Raw genomic sequence first — 11,908 nt, 5'->3', positions numbered from 1 at the left:
TTTTTTTGTTGTCTTTTCTTATTGCGAAATATTTCAAGAATACACTCACAAAATTTTAAGTCGATCTGAGCAAAACACTCGAAGTTATTGTCTAGTTAGTCTCCTGTGTTCTAACACTACAGCTCTGCCAGCTGCATGCTTCTAAAACTTTAAATGCGTTTTTCTCAAAACTACTTTTTCAAAGTCCGTGTTCACTGCCATTTCAAAAGTACTTTATCGATTCAATTCAAACTTGGTACACATGTTCTATAAATAAAAAACCTCCTACCAAAGTTTAGTTATAAAATTTTTTTACATTGTGTTTTCCACTCCCAAAATGGTGCAATTTTTGTGGAAAATAGCAGATAACACTTTAGATGACCACAAAATATTTTTAAATACAAAAAAAATAATCAGAGAACGTTGGGAAGAGGATTTCATGATACATTGACAAAATTTAAATGGACAATCTCTGCCACCGGCTTGTTTTTAAATATTTTTTAATGAAAAAATTACTGAATATTTCCAAAAGTATACTTAATAATGTGAAAAAAGTTTGAATACATTTGCTCAATCCATACTCTTAACAAAAATTCGCAAAAAGAGTGTTTTTTTACGCTGAAACCTTTAACCCCTCCCCCCCCTCAAGAGTCCAGATCACAACGGCCATTTTATATCACCGAAAAAACCCTACACTCTTAATAGATGCTTCCTCATGAGTGATATGAATTTAGTTTAATTTACGAAAATATACCGAAAATTATCCGATATTTGTATTTTGAATTTTTCATCATAAAGATGTATCGTATGAGTAAATTTGTCACGTCATTCTCCTATATTACACCAGCAAGCAATTTTGCACCACTCGTCTTGCATCGCAAGCTGTATTTGAGTTTAATATTCATTCGGGATTTCCAAAACACACTCTTGACTTACTCAATACACAGATCGTAACTCTAAGCAAATATTATTTTTGATTACAAGATTCAAATTTGCCATTTTTTCTCATAATCAAATTCTTTAACCCAAATTTCTATGCTAAAGACAAATATTCCTTAAGTATTTTTAATACTTTTATATTTAGGGCTAATTTTTTATCAAACAATAAAAGGTTGTGATGAAAAATGTAATTTTGGCTATCCATAATCTTTCTCCTCGTGTAAATGGTTCTCTTGATGAGAAAATAGTAAAATGTAGGATGAGTTTTTAAAAGTTTTGAAATGGGGACACTTAATTTGACAATAACTGTCAAATCGGAAATGGTAGGTTATTTATTGCCACTTGAACCTCCGTTCGGCAAGCTTAAGCCATAAAACCTAGCCACAGGATGTCCACAAAGCCGATGAAATGGTATTTCTTTCATTATTGTTTTCTATTTATTTTTAATAAACGATCGAAAAATAGTACTTTAAAACATCGATATTGCAGAAAAGCATTTTCTCCTGTGATGAAAAGAAAACACCTGACAGTTTTCCTTTCATAAATTCAAGTTTAGTTACATTTCAGTCCCTCCAACCAAATGTATTTTAGGTTATACATATTTTCCAAGAAAAGAGAAAAATAATAAATAAAAATTGTTTTCATGACAATCACCTGAAGCAGGGCCTACAATTTTCCACACATTTTACTACAAAAGTTCCACACTTACAAAAAGAACCTGAATCTTTAATAAGGAAAAATAATTTTCTAACAAAAAATTATATAAAAAAAATACATAAATTTTCAACCAAATATTTGAATTTTTAACTAAAATAGATTATTTTTCACCAAAAAACCGACTAGTTAAATTTGTAGTTAAGAAACCTAATTAATTTAAAAAAACAGTTTTCAGCAAAATAATAATCTCCTTAACGAAAATAGATTAATTTTAATCAAACGCTTGCATTTCCAACCAAAAATATTGCATTCTTACCAAAAGAGATACATTTTTAAATAAAAAAGACAAATAACAAAAAATATAAATTTTCTGCCAAAACTTAAACCGGTTAAATTTGAAGTTGAAAAGATGATTTTTCAACTAAAAATCGAGTAGTTATATTTTTAGTTAAAGGATATAAGTATTTGAACAAGAAAATAAAAATTTTTCGGAAATAGTGAGCTTCTCCACCAAAATTTACTCATTTTAATCAAACAGTTGCATTTTCAACGAAAAATATCACATACCTACCAAAAAAGATGAATTTTTAAATAAAAAAGACGAATAACTAAAATACTTCAATTTTAAATGGACACTCTACATGCAAAATTTTTCATTTGAAAAAGTTAATTTCGAGCCAATCGAAAAATTAATTTTCAACCGAATATTTATATTTTTCGACAAAGTAATATTTTAAACCAATAAAATGTATGTTTAATAAAGTAATTAAACTTTCCACCAAGTAGATAATTTTCAACCAAAAAATTAAATTCTGTATAAAAAATGTAATAGTAGATGTTTCAAACCAATAGTAGTAACAATTGAAATTATTAAACAATGAGCAGAATGAAAAAGAAAGCATTTGAAATATAATGATCACATTTTTAACTGAAGATAAATTTTAAAGTAATTTGATCAATCTTTAAGTACAAAATGAATTTTAAACAAAGCACTTTAAATTTAAACGAAGTAGTTAACTTTTTTATTCAAAAGTATCAATTTTTAAATAAAAATAAAATAGTTAAATTTTTGGCCAAGAAAATCATTTTTCTATCAGATAAAGAAGAATTTTTTTATAAAATGTTCAACAGCAGAGATGAATTTTTAACTAAAATGATGAATTATGAAACAAAAAAAAAATGGATTGTTAACGAAGGCGTTAAACTTTTAACCAATTAGTTAAATTTTTAACTAAAACAGATAAATTTGGAACTAAAAATGAAATAGTTGAAATTTCAATGAAAAAATGATGTATCAATAAAAAGTGTAATAGTTGATATTTTTATTTAGAAAATTATTTATTTTAAAACAAAAACAGAATGATTTTTAACCAAACAATTGAATTTGGAACAAAAAAAGATTAAATTTCTAACGAAAGAGTTGAATGTTTATACGAAAATAATTTTCCACACCACATGAAAACAAAATTTCAACCCAATTGTTAAATTTTTTGCAAAAAAGTGTAATTTTCAAAGAAAAAGAGAAATTTTCAATAAAAAAGTTGAATTTTCATTCAAGAAAGTTTTTTCAATCAAGTAGGAACGAAAACTTTAAACAATTTGTTGAATTTTCTTCAAACCAGTTGAATTTTTAACCAAAAATTAGGAATTTTCGCTAAAATTGTTGAATTTTTATCAAAATAATTAAATTAACCATACAGTTGTATATTTAAACAAAAATATGAAATTTCAAGAAATAAAATAAATTTCATCCAATTACTTTAATTAAAAACTAAGAAGTTAATTTAATACCATATAATATAATTATGTACCAAATAGTTGAATTTTCAAGAAAAGAAAAGAGTTTTCAACGAAAAAAGATTACTTTTAGACAGAATTATTGAATTTTCCTTAAAATAATTAAAATTTTACAAAAAAATAAAATCTTAAACCAACAAAATTCTCTATACGAAATAAAATACGAGTAGTAGAATATTCAACCAAGAAAGGTGAGTGTTGAAATATTTTTTAATTTTCGTGAGAATAATTAAATCTTTAACCCAATAATTAAATCTTTAAAAGTGTAATGGTAGACCATAAAAACAAATAAACTTACCTTATAGAAAAAGTTGATTAAAAAAAATGGATTTTCAACCATAAAAAGGGACCTTCTCCTAAAAGGATTAAATTTTCATCAAAGTAAATAGATTTTCAACAAAATAATAGATTCTATAACTAAAGAAATATAAATTCTCTACCAAAAATATATTAGGAGAATATTGAACAAAAAAACGTGATTTTTTAAAAAATGTTTTTAATTTTCACAGAAATAATTAAAGTAAATTTATTTTTAATTCCGGAAAATCGACTAGGATTTATTAATGTTTAAACTTGTTTATTAATTTGAAAAAAACATTTGTTCTAGTTAATTTTTAATTTATTTTTAAATTTTAATTAAATTCGATCATTTTAACTTTAAAGTTAGTTTTATGAAACAAAGATTACGAAGATCATCTTAATTACATCATATATCTAAAGCGAACGTCGTTTTCAGCGGAATCGTCTCCTTTGCACAGATTTGTTTCATCCTCCTGATTTTATGCGAGCATTTTACTTTTACGATTCGAGGACACTTTTTACGCCACTCTGATTAAAGCTTTTATTCTACTGTGATATTCTAAAAATATAAATTAGATATCTAGGTTAATTCATTATTATATTTTCATATAACAATTACCTAATATAATTCACTATTTGTAATTACTTTATAAATATTTTTTACAAAAGTTTCGACGCTTGTGGAATTATCCGGCACCGTACTTTCAATATTTGTTAACATTTTAAAGTTTTGAAAATGTGAAAATAACGAGGGCTTACAATTTTCATTTTTTGGTAAGTAATTTAATTTACAGAACTTATTAAACAATTTGATCAGTAGGGTTTAAAAATTAAATTAACAAAGGGGGAGGGTCGGTAAGGCCGGTTTTTGGCTTAATTTATTTTTGGACCAAAAATCTGAAAAAATCATGGTAGTATCTTATAAGTATCCCGAGTCGATTGCACGCTAAACGGACTACCCTCCACCCCCCAGCCTCTCCTACAAATATAGGAAACAACACTACCCACCAACTGTATTTTCGAGAGATTTGACACTCTTAAGCATGTATTCTGAGGTTAGCTCGGGTTTACTATGGTTTTCGGGGTCGCCGAATACAAATCTGGCGTCCTTTGACTTTTATCGCGTCAGGTTCAAGGTCATTGGAAGGTCAAATCGAGAGAAAACGGTAAAAAAATCCAAAAAAATACGTTGTAGGTTTTTGGAGTCGCTAATTACAAATCTGGCATCCGTTGAACTCTATCGCTTCAGGTTCAAGGTCATTTGAAGGTCATTTGAAGGTCAAATCGAGAAACACGGTAAAAAAATTTAAAAAAAATATGTTATAGGTTTTTGGGGTCGCTGACGCGATAAAAGTTAAAGGACGCCAGATTTGTATTCGGCGACCCCGAAAGCCATAGTAAACCCGAGCTGACCTCAGAATACATGTTTAAGAGTGTCAAATCTCTCGAAGATACAGTTGGTGGGTAGTGGTGTTTCCTATATTTGTAGGGGTGGCTGGGGGGTAGAGGGTAGTCCGTTTAGCGTGCAATCGACTCGGGATACTTATAAGATACTACCATGATTTTTTCAGATTTTTGGGTCCAAAAATAAATTAGGCCAAAAACCGGCCTTACCGACCCTCCCCCTTTCTTCAAATTGTTAAGCAGGATCGTACGATCAAAAAGTAAGAAATGATGTGCAATTTTGATTTGGAGAAGCAATAATTATCCTCACGGGTAATTTGTTGTTTAAAAAAATAATTATTTCAATTTGAATAATGCAAAATGGTACATTTCTTGCCTGCTGCAAAAGTTAAACTTTTTATTGATATTCGTCAATAAAGTTCCTTTTTCTCATGACAAATACAAATTTTAATTCTGCTGAATATATCTGGCTTTGGTTAAATGATAAAATTTTAGTTGCATAAGTTAAGTTTTTGTCAGTTTTATTATGCGTCCAAATGTAACATTCTTAATCACTGCCCTTCAACTGAAACTAAAATTATAATTATGTGTGTGAGTTTGCAAAATTCTTTCATTCAATTTTGTTTAAATTGCCCAATCGCAATTGAGGAAAAGTGAAAAAAATACTCTTGAGATTTTCGTCAGACGCCTATTTTTTTAGAAAAGGATTAATAACCGCGATAAATTTTTTAAAATATTTATAATTGTTAATTAGATTTGAATTTGTTATATTTAGGTGTTTCATTCATAAAGTGTCAGCTTTTTCTTTTTCAACATTTACGGCCTTGTTTTCTTGCAAAAATCTGCATTTCAGCCTAATGGATGTTCCAAAGGATCGCCATTTATGAAATGATGCTTTGATGAAAATGGCTGTTCTGTTATGATTACTTGGCCAATGGCCAAAATTATTCCATAGCGCAGAATTTGTTAAAAATAAAATACGTTGTTTTTTTTGAAAAAAGTAGGCGAAATATTGTATACATTATTCTAAATTCTATGTATAAAGTAACATTTTTTAAAAATGCTACAGCTCTTATTTTAATTTAGATATTTAAATTTTCTTTGTGGATTCTAAATATGTTCACAGTTCTCCTTCAGTACGCAGAAAAATTTGGAAGTTATTAAATTTAACATTATAGAGACAATTAGTTCAAAAATATAAAAAGTTAATTTTCTAAATTTTTGGTTAGAATTGTTCTTCTATAGGGAAGACTTCCAGTGAGTTCTATGTGGGCTAAACAATTTTTAGCTAGTATAACTTTTTTCATAAAATTGGATTATTACATTTTTCTGGGAAATAATTAAAGTTACAAAGAAATATTAATCTGAGAGTTCGCAAGCCTTAAAATATTCTAAAAAAAATAACTTTTGCCTTTTTGATTCGTTGCATCGCTTATGAGAAGAATTATATTTTTGGGGAAATAAAATCTTCAGGCCTAAAAACTGGGTTAGCCCGCATCAAACAGACAGTAGTAAACCTTTCTCATGGTAGCAGAAACTGTAAAAACAAATAGGGAAAAAGTGGGCTTTTCTTAAAATCGTTTTTCTTTTTTTTCTTCGAAATTTAAAAACGTGAAAAAAACCATTTCTGAGAAACTGATCTTTTTGGTTTTGCGCAGTATTTTCAAAAGATTTCTGGTTATATAAGAAATAATTTTGTATTTTAAAGAATATAATATTCAAATTTTTTCTACAAGCGATGTAAAATATCACAAAAATGCAAAATGTAATTTTAGTAGAAATTTTTTAGATGTCAAAACTTGTGTACAATTCGTTCTTTCCGAAAATTAACAGAATTAAAAGAATTTAAAGAAATCAAAGAATTAATAGAATTACAGGAATTCAGGAAACTGATTTTGTTTAATTGGAAGAACCCTAGGTATTTATGGAATTCAAGGAATTCAAAGGATTCAAGATATCTAAAGAATTTACAGATTTCAAGGAATAAATAAAAATCGAATTTAACTCAAGGTCAACTTATGAGAATATAAAGGATTTAGTAGAGTTGCGAAGTCAAAGTTTAAACAAAAGAGTTTTTACAGTTCAAAAAAATTCATTATCAATTCGGAGGTTTTTAAGAGAATTGTAAAGAATTTAAAAGAATTTAAAGGTATCCATTATTTTAAAATAAACAAAAAAAAATCAAAACATTCAAGGAATTCGGAGAATTGACAGATATTCAGGATTTGAAAAGATTCAAGAAATTCTAAGAATTTTAAAATATCAAGAAATTAAACAGATTCAACGTTAATTCAAGGTTAATTCAAGAGAATTCAATGAATTGATGAAACTAATATAATTTGAGGAATTCACAAGAAGGGAAAAATTCAAATAATTCACAAACTTCAAGAAATTAAAAAAATTCAACGTTAATTAAACGATGTTCAATAAATTCAATAGAGTTCAGGAGAACTTAAAGTTTATTGAGCAAATTAAAAAAAATTAAAGTATTCAAGGTTAATTCGAAATCATTCAAAAGAATTGCAGAAAATTGATTTTGAGTCTGAAAGTATTTAAAATAATTTCAAGCAATTCAAATGTTTCGATAAATACAAAATAATTAAAGAAATTGAAGAAATTTTGAAAATTGGCAGAATTAAATTAATTGAGAGAATTCAAGGAATTCAAAATAATTTAGAATAATTTAAACAATTCAAATGCTTCTATGAAGTCATTGTACTCAACTAATCTGTAAGATTCAAGAAAATGCAAAGAATTCACAAAATTTAAGAAAGTAGTAAACTCAACGTTAATTCAGGGTTAATTCAAGAACGCTAAAAGAATTCAATGCAGCTCAAGATAATTCAAGATTTATTCAAAAGATTTTTTTAAAAAATTTAAAGGAATTCAATGTCAATGCAGAAGAAAATGTATTCTGAAGTAAAAGGAAGCATTTTGATATCGAAAGTTTTAAAAAAGAATTTAAAGAATTTAAAAGAATTAAAAAAAAAAGAATTAAAAGGTTTCCATAAATACAAGAGAATTCGAACGTTTTAAAATATTTGAAGAGTTTAACGAATTAAAAGAAAACAAGTATATGAAGTACTTTAAGAATATAAAAGAATCCAAGATAATCAAAAAATTCAAGGAATTCAAGAAATTCAAAGAATTGAAGGGATACAATGAATTCCAGGAATTCAAGAAAACCATGGAATTCAAAGAATTTAAGAACTTCAATTAATTCAATGAATTGAATGAATGTAAATAATTCAATGAATTCAACAAATGCAAGGAATTTAAAGAATTTAAGAAATTCACAAAGTTCGAGGATTTTATACAAATCATAGAATTCAAGGAATTTAAGGCATTCCAAGAAATTAAAGAATTACAAGAATTCACAGAATGTAAGGATTTATGAAAATTCATAGAATTCAAGATAATTTTAATGAAATTGAAAAAATTCGAGGTATTCAAGAGAATTCAAGGAATTAAAGAATACAAGTTGAATAACAAATAATTTGAGAGAATTCAGTAAGATTTCCTTTTCTAAAAATATAATTGTACAATTTTTCACGTAAGCGATTAAAGATATCAGAACAGAACAAGAGGTATGTTTTGAAGGACTTTTGAGACACACAATCCTTTATGTTCGTATTACTTTGTACCTTCTGCTGTTTCCGTGAATAATGCCAAAATTTGATTTTATGATAAAAAATTTCCCTGATAAAAAATATTGTTCAGCTAACATAAAAATCAAAACATTCCTTTGCTATAGAAAGACAAATTCAACCAAAAAATCCCAAAATTATACGTTTGTTTTTTTCGCTAAAATCTACTTGTTATATATTTAAATAAATCGTCGGAATTATGTTAATATTAATCTTTTTAGAATAAATTTTCGTAAGGAATTCGAGGGAAGATGGCAAAACTGGCAAGAATCCGGAAAATTAGAAAATCTAAATAAGATTAAAAACTATTGACGTTTAAAAAAAATTCAAATAGATGTGAAAATCCAAATCCTCGTAACTTTGTAAAAATAAAGTTTTCCTTAATTCGAAAAAATACATGTCGTCTAATTTTCTCTAAAATACAATATCTGTTGTCCGTCAGAATTTCTGCAAATCGAATAAATTTAAATTTTCACCTAAAGGAATTTAAGGTATTAAAAAGATTTCAGGAATTCAAATAATTAAGAAATTTATTCTGAGGTTAAAAGAACTCATTGTGATATCGAAAGCATTAAAGAGAATTTTAAAGAATTGAAAAGAATTAAAAAGTATTTAAGATAATTTAAAAGAATTTAAGGGTTTCTATATTTTTAGAATAATTTAAAGATCTAAATAAATTTAAGAGTTTAAAGAATTCAAGGAATTCAAGTATTTAAAAGAATTAAAGAATTTTAAATGAATCAAAGAATTTAATGACTTAACGAATTGAAAGAACTTAAGGAATACAAAGAACTCGATAAATTAAAAAAATGTAAGCAATTTAAAGAATTCAACGAATTTAAGTAATTTAATGTATTCAATAAATTCAATGAATTCAATGAAATCCATGTATTTAAATAATTCAAGCAATTCAAAGAATGTAAGAAATTTAAAGAATTTAGGAAATTCAAAGAATTCAACTTACTCAAAGAATTTAAGGAATTCAATAAATTCAAGGTATTCAAAGAATTCAAGAGAATACAATTCTTTAAACAATATGAGCAATTAAAGTAAATCAAATACTTCACAGAATTAATTAAATTAGACTTGCTTCGATAATTTATTTATCCAGATATTTCTCTGTCGTTTTCATTAGCAAATCCTTTCCTCAACTTTGATACCTGTAGTTTTTTAAATATTATTTTAAAAAATTTTTAAACGAAACTAAAAATTTTCAACCACAACTCTCAATTTTCTTTAGCCATCGTATTTCCAATTAAACATTTAAACAAATGACTTTCTATGAATGATGCTCAGTTTCTGGTCAATTTTCACTTTCAGAATACTTTTCAGCAAACTTCCATCCTTTTTCATCGCCACTCACCTTTCCTCGAATTTGAATGAAGCTCTCGAAAGGTCACTCCAAGCACTCATACTCCTGCTCCTCCTTCTGTAAGACGATTCAGCAAACTGCCTCGCGCTGCTTCTCCTCCTAATAGAGGCCAGATTTTCTGCTTGAAAATAAACTCTCGGTGTAGATTGTGTTCTCAAAGTATTTGGTGGCGACGAAGAAGGTGTCAAAACCACGTTTGTATTCACTTCTGGAAGTGCCTCGTACTCCCATTCTCTACTTCCCATCTGAATCAACGGCTCCGAGGAAGCATTCGATCCTCGGAGACCGTCCCGAGGCTCGCGCCTTATTTCCACGATGATTTTTTCTCACCTTCAATCCGTTTGTTATAGAAATTCAACAAGATGCACTTTTCTCAGAAAAATCCAAATAACAAAATATTCTCAGTAAAAGTCCGTCAGAAAATATATTTTCTAGGAATTTTTCGCCTTTTGTAGACCTTCTTTGAAATCCTTCAGGAATCCACTCATCCGGAAACACAGAGAGCCCTAACACTTATACCGTATTTTTATTCACCAACATCTTTAAGCAATTCGAATCCAAGACCCTTAAATTAAATTTCAGACGATCCCGGCTTCTTCCTTTAAGGGAGAATCACTTGAAATGCAAAAGCGCGAATTCAATAGCGGTCGAGAGTAGAAAGAATTATTGCATACTAAAAGATTATCTGATTCGATTTAAACTTCTTCAATGGAAGCCTTTTTAATATTGAAGCAGTTTTTTCGCAATACATTCCTAAATTGAGGATAACTTTTTAATAAATCTGCCTTTATTCGGCTCACTTGTCAACAAGCCTTAAGTGTAACAACATTATTCAAGGTAACAGTAATAACCAGATCAAAAACTTCTGGGTAGATATGTAAACTTGATCTACTTGAACAACATTGGAGATAGTAGTATTTTATTTAAATTTTTAGTATATTTCAATTTAGATAATTAACTGAAACTCATTATATTTAATGGAAGGTATTTTTCCCTAATATGTAAAAATTATTTTTTAAATTATAATTTTTCGCATTCTTTTGCGGCAAGGATATTGTATCGACAAATGCAGTCCTGAGTGGGTCAGAGCCAAGGTCACGAACGAGGTAGAACAACCATCGACTAAGTGTGAATTCCATTTGCTTCACTAAAATCCCAAACTGAATTTACATCTTGCAAAATTAACAACATTTCTCACACTCATGGGACCGATTTTCCCAATTGGAACAATAAACACCACTGCTCAGTTTTTTCTTAAACTTTAAATTAATCTGTCTTATTTTCACTACTATCATAATTCCTCTAATTGTCTCTATTTTGTCACTCTGTCACATAAAATCACTTTTCAAATAATTTTCAAATAACGAAACACATTTTTTGTGGGACAAATTTATCATTTGATGGAAGGGGTTGAGACCGCATTTCCGGTGCAGAATTTCGCGAGTTTTTTCACGGAAGGATGAAAAAAAAGGACGGAGACGCGTGTCACTGATGATGAGTGCGTCAACCATGCGTCAGAGTACCAATGACGTTTCTCACGGGGGGAGGTGGCTGTGAGCTCGCCACCCCTACTGCGGTACATCGTAGCGGTTTTCTCTCGTATTCCACCCGGTATACCCCATTTTCACCCCCACGACTTTCCTCGTTTCCCCATTAAAGAATCTTCCTTCGTCAGTTTCCGGAAGCTCTCGCTCGCACCCCTGGCTTGCACACCATCGTATCATGAGACCTTAATGTGCGCACACATGCACGTGGCGCTGCCGCGCCGCGCCGTTGTCAAGGCGACTGCGCCACGGGACAGACGATAGTCCGT

The 11,908-nt window shown here is 28.6% G+C and overlaps 1 protein-coding gene across 1 annotated transcript in view; it reads right to left on the bottom strand.

Moving 5' to 3' along the window:
* LOC117181077 overlaps window positions 1–10,340 on the bottom strand; it is an 11,217-nt gene extending 877 nt beyond the window's left edge. Inside the window, exon 1 of the mRNA XM_033373646.1 lies at window positions 10,087–10,340. Within this exon, the coding sequence (XP_033229537.1) occupies window positions 10,087–10,340 (254 nt within the window). The remainder of the gene's footprint in view (window positions 1–10,086) is intronic.
* Window positions 10,341–11,908: the final 1,568 nt, after the last annotated feature.

Source organism: Belonocnema kinseyi, chromosome 10 (genome assembly GCF_010883055.1).
Source record: "Belonocnema kinseyi isolate 2016_QV_RU_SX_M_011 chromosome 10, B_treatae_v1, whole genome shotgun sequence".
NCBI classification, from domain to species: domain Eukaryota; kingdom Metazoa; phylum Arthropoda; class Insecta; order Hymenoptera; family Cynipidae; genus Belonocnema; species Belonocnema kinseyi.
This window is presented reverse-complemented; position numbering and strand designations above follow the sequence as displayed.